This window comes from Sturnira hondurensis, unplaced genomic scaffold (genome assembly GCF_014824575.4).
Source record: "Sturnira hondurensis isolate 20B ecotype Veracruz unplaced genomic scaffold, ASM1482457v3 Scaffold0000780, whole genome shotgun sequence".
Taxonomy (NCBI): Eukaryota; Metazoa; Chordata; class Mammalia; order Chiroptera; family Phyllostomidae; genus Sturnira; species Sturnira hondurensis.
The window spans coordinates 19,532,919-19,544,791 of NW_028073411.1; the positions used below are offsets into that span (position 1 = coordinate 19,532,919).

The 11,873-nt window shown below is 48.2% G+C and overlaps 1 protein-coding gene across 6 annotated transcripts in view; it reads right to left on the reverse strand.

The window, feature by feature from the left end:
• Positions 1–11,873, reverse strand: part of MARK3 (microtubule affinity regulating kinase 3) — a 101,761-nt gene that overhangs the window by 267 nt on the left and 89,621 nt on the right. For 2 of the 6 annotated variants that reach the window (XM_037047638.1, XM_037047663.1), the window contains 4 exons: positions 9,095–9,352; positions 4,942–4,968; positions 3,567–3,611; positions 391–933 (listed from right to left, as the gene is read on the reverse strand). In XM_037047638.1, coding sequence (XP_036903533.1) covers positions 588–933; positions 3,567–3,611; positions 4,942–4,968; positions 9,095–9,352 — 676 coding nt within the window. In that variant the 3' untranslated portion in view covers positions 391–587. Of the gene's footprint in view, positions 1–390; positions 934–3,566; positions 3,612–4,941; positions 4,969–7,246; positions 7,569–9,094; positions 9,353–11,873 lie in introns of those variants that run through there. The other 4 variants (XM_037047646.1, XM_037047656.1, XM_037047670.1 and 1 more) reach the window with 4 other exon arrangements.

The window sequence follows — 11,873 nt, forward strand, 5'->3', positions numbered from 1 at the left end:
TTTTACTGAGAAAAAGTGAATTTTTAATTATCTTGTGAATCTACTTATAAAAACACAAGCAATGTTCACAACTATAAATTTAAACCTTTCGCACTAAAAAAACACGAAACAACAAACACAAAACCACAGGCATGAACTGTAAACCTGTATTCATTATCAACTAGTCTTAAGGTTAATTCTTAGTAGTAGTTCAGTATTTTCCTCCTTGGCAACTTTAACGTTTTAGCACCAAATGATCTCTCACAGAGGTCCTGCGAACAACTCCGGCTGCCAGGGCAGGGAGAGGCTTCTGTACGCACTACCCCCCAACGGCCCATGCGCGCCCGCAGAGGCACATGGAGGTGGGGGTCACCCGCTGACCGTCAGGGCACTGGAAATAAGACAGAGGGCACACGTGTCACACAGCTTTAATGTAGTGCATTTGTAGGAAAAGGCCAGCTCGCGCTCCCAGGCGTGCTCTCGTCCTCGTGTTTAATATCATGATTTAGAAGATGCAGACGTTATTGCCTAAATATTATTCTATACATTTCCATCAGTGTTCAAGAAAACTGTAGACGGCTACTTTAATTTACACCATAATTACTGGGTTACAGCTTTAGCTCATTGGCAATTTTGGAAGCAATATTTTTGAAAGCTATGGATGTCCCCGATATCCGCTTGAACCGGACCCCGTTCAGAGAGAGTCTTGGCAGCTTGCACACCTCCATCTCCCATTGCACGAGGTTCTCGGCGTGCCCGTCCCCGTGGACACAGAAGAGTAGGAAGCGCTCTCTCTGCTCATAGTCGCAGTTGTTGGCGTCCAGGACTTTGCGGATTTCCCGCATCATGTCATTGGGGTCCATAGAACTAGTGGTTTTCATGCTCCAAGTAAAGCGCAGGGAACGAGGTTTTGCTTCTTTGTTTTCATCCTTTTGCTCAGCAGATACGTTGCGACTGAAACGCACAGTGGCAGGTTTATTTTTATTTGCACAGGAAAGCCAGCCCTTTCTACTCTAGCTAGTGTGTGATGGACTCTTCTACAGTGTGAGAATCGATGCCCACATTTTTTCTGCACAGGCTTACATGTGGTTATCTGTTCCTTTTCTAAGAAGTATTCATCCATTTGCTTCCCCCAAAATCATAAACCACAAGATGCAGAAAATCCACCTGGCTGTAAAATCTCTACCAGTCATTGTAGAAACTAAATTAAGATTAGAGACTTTCAGAGATTTACTAAAATTAAAAAAAAAAAAAGTTTGTTTCCCTGGCTGGTGTGGCTCAGTGGGCTGAGTGCCAGCCTGTGAACCGCAGGGTCACCAGTTCCACTCCCGGTCAGGGCACACGCCTGGGTTGTGGGCCAGGTTCCCAGTTGAGGGCGTGTGAGAGGCAACCAATTGATGTGTATCTCACACATCAGTGTTTCTCTCCCTCTCTTTCTCTCTCCCTTCTCCTCTAAAAATGAGTAAATATAATATATGGAAAAAAAGCATTTGTTAAGTCAGGCAAAGGAGAGAATGGGGTGGGGGGAGAGTGCACGCGCTGAGCCCAGCTCGTCTACCATGACGTTCCTTTTGAACTCACACAGCCTCCACTGTTAACCGTCATTCTGGGTAACTGGTGGTTTGGCACAGTTCAAACTACTTTCCCTGCAAAGGGTCCCAGAGGCTGAGTGCACAGCTGGGTGGGGGGCTGGGCCACTCTCTCAATCCCCTCTACCCATACCTCAGTATTTTTTCCTTCTATTTCGCTAATTTAAACATCTAGTTTCAATTTAAAAGAATTCTTGGATGACACTGTCTTACCACTGAAACAGAAAAATGAAATTTAAGGCACGTTTGCTGCTGAGCACCAAAGCGACCCATCTGAATGCAAACTACGGGCTCACAGAGTACAAACTGGGGTCCCGGCGCCTGCACGGTGCTGTCACAGGGAGGGCCCAGGCACGGTCTCTCAGGGATCCCGAGAACAGGCCTCTGCTACCTCACTGTCTGAGGCATTTGATTGTTACTGACACAAACTGTTATGTATATTCCCTGTGTGTCTATGTGGAAACCTCGATTAGGACAGTGAATACCTAACACTCTTGTGCATGAAGAACACCCAGGAAAAGATACATTAATACACTTAACCTTCTGGCAAATTCATCAGAGCTGAGGGTGGGCCAAGTTTTACTGTGCATACAGCTCTCCCTGTTGCCAACCTGCCAGTAGAACATTCCATTGCAGTCTACGGCCATACCACCCTGAATGCGCCCGATCTCTTCTGATCTCGGAAGCTAAGCAGGGTCGGGCCTGGTTAGTACTTGGACGGGAGAACGTCCCATCGCATTTGCACCCATCGAAACTGGTTGGAGGCTTCCTATGTATAAGATGCTATGTCAGATAATGAATGGACTATAAAAACGAGCAAAAGCTCTCAAACTAATTTGGGGTCAGGGGAGAGAAGCCTGCCACGGAAGGAAGCAGCGGGTGCCTGGGGAAGTTGCGGGGCAGCAACAGCTAGAGGGTCATGGGAAAGAGGCTGGGCCCGCCTCATGGGAGGAGTGCCAGGGAAAGGCAGGATGGAGAGGCAGGGAATCCTGTCTACAGCGGGGCACCTGTGAGGAGCTCTGAAGAGCCCCTCGGTTTCAACAGCATCACAGAGGTGGGGCAAGAGTCTCTGCACTTGTGCACAGGGAGCATTGGCAGAGGCCAGGAGACTCCAAAGGAATGGAAGGTTTGGGGCTATCAGAGACTGCCTGGGGGCACGTGTGCCCACTGTAGTCACCACCCCCAGAGGCAGGGCCTATCACTCCTTTCTGATCATTGATGGGGAACAAACTTGAGTCTGGAATCTCGTGGACTGCTGCTCCGTGCTCAACCCAGCACTCTGCCTGCAATGGCAGGTGTTGCTGAGGCCACACAGGGCCTCAGGTCAGGACATGGTGGGTCAAGCAATGGGGCCACTGCAGGTTTCCACTCAGTTATATAAACAGAGCTGTATTTTAGAGAGCAGGAAGGGAGCAGATGGGTCAGTGTGGACCTGAAACAGCATGTGGCAACTACTACGAAGAGGGATAAAGGGAGGGACCAACTACAGACACAGAGTCCTGAGCCTATCTGGTGATGCCCTGTCCAAGTCTGATGAATGACCGCTATACAAAATTTAAAGGCAAAACACTCAGCTACATTATCATTCCTTTAAAAGTCTAATTTGAATTTTGAAAATCCTACTCATTATTCTGCTTTCATGCCTTGAGATTAGAACTATGCTAGAAGTCATCAAGGCGTCCAGAACAATCCCACCAACTCCCAGACCTCAGTTGGGGTCATTAGGGCCCAGGCATGGGGGACGTATTTTAACACCCAAAGGCCCAGGTAAAAGCCCAGGCCAGGCAGGACTAGGAGGCTCCTCCCTGGTGCCCTCCTGTGGTGCCAGGGAGTGGTGCGGCACTGGCCCAGTCCAAGGGTAGCAATGGGGACAGTGGTGGCACTTATGTGTCCCAACCACAGAGTACATACCCACCCAGCAACCCACAAGACAGCAGGAAAAAGCACCCCTGCTGCCGTTTTTAATATAAAACATAGTTAAAAAATCAATTCCCTCACCTGGAGCCCTCATATCTCCCGTTCCTCTCATATTCAGTCGGGAGCCTCAGGGAACAGAAGGCAGAAGCAGAGAAGTGGGGGAGAGAAAAGAGATCTTACACAGCAGCACGTGACGCCGGCACAGACACAATACCGCAACCCCGACAAACCCCAAGTCACTGGTGAGTTCAGGACTCTTCCCCCCTCTATGGGGACCCAGCCGGCACCCCTCCTCTCCAGGTCCACGGGCTGAGCTGGCAGTGGGCTGTGCACCGGCTTCCCTGGCTCCAGGCTCCTCGCCTTTGGCTGGAGGTGTCCTTCTGACCCTTGAAATTGCTCCCCCAAGTGCACTGGGCTTCCACAAAAGGGAACTGGGTTTAGCTGAACTCAATGACAAAATTTTCTACCCAAGGAAAACCAGGCGACTGAGAAGATCAATTCAGAACCACCATGGACCAAGACCAGTGTTCCCCTTGGGAAGAAAGCAGTCTTCTCAGGTGGCCAAGAACATGGGGCAGCAGAGCCTCTCAGAGGCCTGCTAGTTCCGCCAGCCAGGGAGACCACAGGCTGGCCGGGGCGGGGCCGAGGCCCAGCGTGGCCCAGCGGTACTGTCTCTGCCTCGCCTGTGTGCACTCCAAGGTAGTGAGCAACGGTTTCAGTTTCTTGACTGTCAGCATCAAAAAACAGTCACCTAATAGGAATGCCAATGATTACAGTAAATGCTTTAATTAAAAACGAGACATGGTTTCTTCAGTGGTTGGTGGAAACCGGCTTTGGATAGAAATACTATTTACTCTTCAACTCTAAAAACATTCAGACATTTCTGCCATGTGGCTGCCCAAATCCAAACCTAATGAGGCCATAAGGTTTGAATATCATGCTTGTCTCCAGCATAATATTCTTATTAGCTCATTTTCCTGTCACTGTAAAACCTTTCATTAATTCAGTGCTCCGTGAAATGAAAACGGACGATGCACACATCACCACTTACCTTTGCCCCCTTGAGGCTAACCATAAATGTGCATTAATGTTACTGCACGTCTCATTCCTCAAACAGAAGCATGCTGAGTGTTATTAGTGCAAAGACAGAATTACTAGGACGCTGAATAGCTCTCCCAAAGACAGACGGTGCGCAGAGCATGCGTAGGCCTCTTGTTACATGTGTGCCACAGTGCTTTCAAAAAGCCCGACAGAGTTAATCTATTTTTCTCCAGTTTCTTCTCAAAGAAATAAGTATTTAGTTCTCAGCAGAGTTTAGTTTTTTTAAGTTAAAAAATACAAAAACAAACAAAAAACAAACAACAGTGACAGGGCTAGAAAGCCATACCTGATGTTAATTGCAGGAGCCATTTTGGGGTGAGGATTAAAAAAATATATGTGTATATATAAATCCTACCTTTTGATAAACCTGAATGACATGTTTCTAAAAGAAATTAAGCCAAAAAAAATTAACAAAAATGACTTGCACAAATGAAATACAAAATCTTGTCAATTATAGATCTTTGTCAATAGAGGAAGAAAAACAACAAAGAAAACAGGGTCCCTCTTCTGTCCAACGAACAATGAAACAGGGACATTTGTTGAGAAAGTAAAATTATCACAAGTAAGTGAGTATATCATCTTTTGAGCAGAAATCTGTAAAACCTGCACTGGCCAGCAAACACTGAGCAGTGCACAGTGGCATCAGCTGTACTAAAACTCATGTACGGCTCTATTAGGATCTATAAAGATAAGAAAGTCAATAACTTGTTTTAAATAAATGACTTAAGTCATTTGCAATAAACTAATAATAACATTTGTCAATTTCTTCAGAATATCTTATGAACAAAATTTCACATTCTTATACAGAAACTTTAAATGCTCATTATAAAATATTTAACCATTAACAAAATCATTACTTCAGGAAGATGATTTAAACATTAACAGTGGTTATAAATTACTTTTTAATAAAAAATAAGTCACTAGTTAAAATAGAGCAGACTTTTGTTTTAGATATGGAAACAAATGAAAATTACATGACAAGGTAACAGTAGGGTTCACTTTTATGTTTCAGTAATAAACTGGAAAAGTGGTATTTCACAGAGGTGACTCTGCTTGCTAAAAATTTTAGGAAGATGTTTAGGGTGTACTGAACAGAACTGGACCACAGAAATCTGAACCTATGGGTCAGGCTGGTCAGGCTTGTGTGACCGTACTGTGAACACTCCTGAGCAAGAGTGACCTGAACCTGGCAAACTATTTCTAAACCCCAGTTCCGTGCTCGAACAGAGGAGGAACGTGTATGTATTTGCTGACTTACTGAATTAATGAACCCCTGGGTTTGTTTTTTTGTAATCTGGGATAATTTTGGCATTGCTTGAGATACTGACCAATTTTAAAAATCTCTCAGCCTGGCTGGTGTAGCTCAGTGGATGGAGCACAGGCCTGCGAACCAGAGGATCCCGGTTTGATTCCCAGCCAGGGCACATGCCTGGGTTGTAGGGCGGTTCCCTGCAGGCCAACTCCCAGCAGGGGACGCACAAAAGGCAACCATACATTGATGTTTCTCTCCCTCTCTCCTTCCCCTCTAAAGGTAAATAAATAAATAAAAATCTAAAAACCCCCCCAAACCTCTAACTACTATGAGTGAACACCAACCACTTCACAGATTAAACATGGCACATAGCAAGTAGAGAAAAGTCACACATTGAGAACATTGTGTAAATACGCACCACATAAAGGCAGTGTCACTCAAAAGACTGTTTTAGCTGAACATTGATGAAAAGATTTTAAAACATATTTTCACTTCCAAGTTTTCTGCCTGAAGAAAGTCAGGGGTACAGGACAGGGACCACAGGACTGCTTCTCCGAACCTCTCCCTCCCCTGACCTTTGCGGGGTAAAGAGTGGGCCCCCACAGGCCCCCGAAGTGGGGGGCCCACAGCCCACCCAACCGCTCAGCCTGTGGGGCAGCACCAGGAGCAGCCCCACTCCCGGCCCACCACCGGGCAGGTCTCCCTTGCAGATCCTGAGCGCCAGCGCCTAAGCCTCTCCGGCGCTACAACCACCACACTACACTCACTGTTGGGAGGACCAGAAGCTGACACTGATGACAGCGGCAACGACGACTGTTGTTAGGAACTGACTACCTCTGAGGACACATGAAGGGTACTCCGTATGCTACACTACACTAAGTACTGCAGACCTCAGCCTGCAAACCTGCACAAACAGAAGACCACCCATCTGAAAAATGTGGGGGTGGAAAACACAAAATAAAATGATCCACCCCCAGAATTTTTCAAACAAGCAGCCCAAATCTCCAATTTCAACATAGATAGAAGAAATAAATTTAATTAGGACAGGAGGGCAAGGGCTCCTGCCCACGACAGTGCTCCAGTGTTTCCTGTGGGAGCGCCATGGAGGGGCTTCGGGGGCCTTCTGGAGTCACAGGCTCGGCTCCGCACTCACTTGTTCATATGCCTTCATCTCTCTGAATCTCATCCCCAGGTTCTTCCAAGAAACCGGGGAGCACCTATTCTCACGGCAGGCTGTGCAGATTAAATGAGTGGGTGAGAATGTGTGTGTTTACACATGTAAAATGAGTGTATCTATCCCTATAGACATTCTATAGACCTCTACTTATCTTAGCCCATAGCTAGCACTCCATAAATGGTAACTGATACTATTTTTATCAGTGATAAAGATAAGTATTAAGATGACAAAAAAAAAAAAAAAGAGCACAAAAGAGACGATCAAATAAATGCAAGGATTTTAATGAGGAGCCCACTACAGAAGAAGTGCAGGGACACCAAGCTGACTGCGCGACTAGCCCTCAGCCGGACCTGGCTGCTGTCCTCCCTCTGTGCTCAGGGCTCAGTGGGAGCAGCACCAGTGAGAGTACGCAGGGTCAGGGGGGTGAGCAGCCAGGTGACTGACACCCGGGCTTCACCTCCCACCCACGGGTCAGAGGCAGCCTCCATTTCAGCCGCATCCCTGTGGAAGGCACTGGGGGACAGGACGGGCTGGGTTAGGTAGAGGGGTGACACTGAAAGGAAAAAGTGAGTTAGTCTGCAGGTCGCCAGATACTCCTTGAACGGAACTCCAAGCCTGGCAAGACCCTGCCTAAGACCACCCACTCTTCTGGCCAGTCTGGAGCAAGGTGTCTCAGCAAAGGGGCCGAGAAGAGAGCAAGGGGCTAGACTGGAACCTTCTGAATGCTCTGGCCTCCAGTTAGTGCCACTGGACATCAGAAGTCGTTCCTAATCTGGTATTCAACGTCTCGACAACACACCCCCCCTCTGGGGACACGGTTTAATGTGGCCCACCTAAGTTTTAGACGACTGATCTAAAATAAAGTTGCTGAGCCCTGGCTGGCGTAGCTCAGTGGATTGAGCGCAGGCCTGCGAACCACACGATCGCGGTTCGATTCCCAGTCAGGGCACATGCCTGGGTTGCAGGCCAGTTCCCGGCAGGGGACTCATGAGAGGCAACCATACACTGATACTTCTCTCCTTCTCTTCCCCTCTAAAGATAAATAAATAAAATCTTAAAAAAAAATAAAAATAAAATAAAGTTGCTGAAGGGATTAAGGAGACTGCATAAGTGGTATTTAGCTCACACGTTAAAAAAGGAAGGTGGCACGACCCGAGCGACAGGCTGAGGGGCCTGAAGGAGTGCAGAGACAGCAGGAGAGCGTCAGCCATCTAGATTCCCAGAAGGTGCTCCACCGTGCTATGAGTAAGACACACAAGATGAACGAGAGGCCTGTGAGCAGAGACCTGCAGGGCCCCCCAGACACACCGGTCCACAGCCAGGCTCCCTCTGAGTCTCCTCTGGGAACCCTGAGCCCTCAGATTTCCTGGGTGAGTTCCTGGCTAACAGTGCCTTTGACCACTTGCTTCTGGTACAAAGTGGCATATTTTCTTTATCCTCTTCTAGCAGCCAAGGTTTCTAGGCTTTTGCAACCTCTAGCAAGACCATGGAAATAAAGTAAAATAACTCAAGGGCCCCACACAGATTTCTAGCGATTTCCCAAGACCCCAAGCGACAGCCTACTGGACACATGAAGGATTTTATACACAACCAGATACTAGTTTCTTCCTGAGAATAAACCAGGGATTTAATCTCCACAACTATACCATAAGAAAGTTACCTTGTTTTCACTATCACTCAGATCAACAAAGAGCATAATTTCACAATTCAGACTTTAAGAAACTCAGTGCATCTCAGTAACGACAAAATGGAATGGGGGACAGGAAAAGCATCCTCCTTGGCGAACGTTAGGGCACTGAGCGGCAGCCCTGCCTGCCTTGGGCTGGGGCTCTGCTACACCCCAGTGACCATCTCTGCAGACAAATGTGTGATACAAAGGAACAGAGATTAAAAGCCACCACCTCCCAAGTGCTGAAGAACTTTTACTGGGATTTCTCTTCTAAAAGGTTTTAAAGTCTAGTTAGATCTGTAAACCAGAAAAGCACAAGCTAAAGACAAAATAAATAGCAGACAGGCAGTGGCTTCTCACACCGAGATGTCTCCTTTTGTCCCCAACAACCAGTTCTATCTGGCACTTACCTCCGTGTGAGTTTTGAGGTTAATTTACTGAAAAGATTAGTGGAGCCTCGGCTTCGAGTCTGGGACAATGGTGTAGCTTCATGGGACAGGCTGGGCGAGGCAGGCGGGCCGTTGTACGTGGCCGTCCGCCGTTCCCGGGGCTGGCCGTGGAAAGTGCTGCGACTGGCTGTGCCTCTGGGGAAGCGGATCCGATCCGGGGTGGCCGCACTGCTAACACTGTGAGTGGAGGCGACTGGAGTTCTCTGATCAGGAACAGTGCTACGGGGTCAGGAAATACAGATCCTTACAGCCTTGTTCATCACATCCCATCTTTGTGGCAAACATGCACACAAAAATTTACAGTCACAATATACCTCTGATATAGAGTGGAGAAAATCAGTTTTAGTAAATCCAGACCTGAGGGGTATTTCACAGGACTCAGGAGCAAAAGGTAAGTTAAATGGGGAAGTGGACCAGAAGAATCATATATAATGAACCAAAGCCTCGTGACATTTAAGGGGACAGCAGACACAGTCCCAAGGACAAGATAATGCAGTTCTAGGACACAGAACAGCTTGAAACTCAAGCATTTTTCCTTTGCTTCCCTCTCAGATTGCTCCTGTGCGGAGAACCTCGCCAATACAAAAGAAATAAAGTCTGTGCCAGTGAAGTGGAAGAACAGGAAACTGGAAAGTTTTGGAAGCATACTCGTGGCAAAACTTTTGTAAAACTCCACACGCTGGAAGCCACCTAGAGAGGAGGGGCTCTCACCCTCTCGTGGTGTGTAGAGGCGCAAAGATACACACAGACGACCCACGACACCACCAGTCAGGAGGCGCAGAACTAAAACCACCCACAGGAAGGACACTTTGTGGACAACTTCACCGAAACCTTGGACTATAAAATCCACAGCACAAAATTAAGCAGCGGGTACACGTTAGTGCCACAAGGAATGTGCATGTTTCTTACACAGCCTTGAAGTTACCCCTTGCACTGTTTACTGGAGGTAACATCACCTCGGGGTGCCCAGAGGCTGACATGGACATGGACTTCTGATGTCTCAGATGACAGATGGGAGGTGTGGTACAGATTTGGGAGGGGCTAGCTGAGTAGGAGGGCATTTCTGTCAGGCTGGGAGGGGGTGTGGGTTCAGGCAGAGGCAGAGGCAGAAGCAGGATGGACCAGCATGATGGACAAAAAGAGCAACCTGTGGTTTAAAGCACACACCTTCCTCCCCAAACCATCTCATTTCTGTCAAAACTCAAAATCGCTTGGACTGGCTTTAGGGATTCTGGAGTAACAGCTAACTTGTAGCTGTTTTTCCAAACAGTAGTTTTAAAAGTTTATTAGCTTTAAAGAAAACATCTTACACGTTTGGATTTTGATGTGAGGGGGACAGTGATTTCTGAGCTACACACAAAAGGAAGCCTCCCCTGAAAGACAGGTGCCCGTGCACGTGAGCTGGCAGCGTCAGTCTGGGACGTGAACACACCACGGTCCTGACCTGCTCCCACAGCAGTGACAATAAGACCACGGGCACAGGAACCAGGTGTTATTAAACCTTGTTATACTGTTTAAGTAGAGCTGAGAATCTTCCCACTCAACAGACTTCTTCAAAAACAAGTCCAAATTCCTAAAGGGTCAAAGGAGCCCATTTTTCAAGGTGGCATTAATGAGCAAATGAACCGTTTATAGACTGACAGACAAAAGTGGCCTTACACCTGCAGCTGCACCTGGTACTCACAGCTGTAGGACAAAACCAGGACCTCAACGTCTGGTTTTGTCCTGGTTTAATTCCAGCTCAGTCATCATGTCCTTGGCAGTGTCTCTGCTTTACGGATAATCAGGATGCAGCATCCTGGCCATCCTTTTTCAGTACGTGAAACCCAGGGACCACCAGGTTCTTTCCCTCCCACCCCACCATCCACAGCAGCCCCATCCACTGCTCCGCTCTCTCCTGAGGACCCCTGGCTTTCACCCATACACCTTCCAATCTGTCCACTGAATAGCTGTGAGCTGCCTGAAATACAAGCTGGACCTCATCCTTCTTAACCTTTCAAAAAGCAGTCTTCAGGACGAGGCTCCAACTCCTCACCCTGGCACCCAGGTCGAGTCCTTAGGTACCCACAGCCTGGCTCCTGCCACGTCTCCAGGCTTTGCCTACTAAGTCACTTCCTGGGACTCTCCCTGGTTCTCCTGACGCTATGAAGCCCCCTGGTCACACATCACCTTGAAGAACATGCATAGGAGCTCTGGGCCCAGGAGGCTGATGTCTACTTCCACTCTCTTCAGTGCCTGTGGTACACACACCCGCTGCTCCCCACCAGTGTTGCAGGATCCCCCCCGCCCCTGCTTGGCACCCTGAAAGCCAGACCTGCACTCCCTCCTGCCAAGGCGCCCGAGCAGAGAGAGGAGAGGGCCCCAGCTGGAGCAGGTGCCCTGGAAGCACTCTCCTACCTGAGAAGGCACGTCACTGCAACGGGCCACTGGAGTTCTGACAGCCCCTGGGCCCAGAGCTCTCCCTCTCTAGGAGGGAGATGGATCTTTATAACAAATGCTCAAGAAGGCCTGCTATTCCCTGAACTTCTGCTTGAGAATTGTGCCCTTGGACTTGGCAGAGTGGCTCCACCACAGTCACAGAAATACTAAAAACGACTGCCTGGGAAAATAAAACAGACTCGGTTCTGGGTGCTTGCCACTTAGTGCCCACCCCTTCCTGGTGGCAACACCCCCCGAACCCTGCTTTGAGGGGGGCTTCTGGGCCCTAACTGTTGCTCCACTACAGACGTTCCCAGCCCCC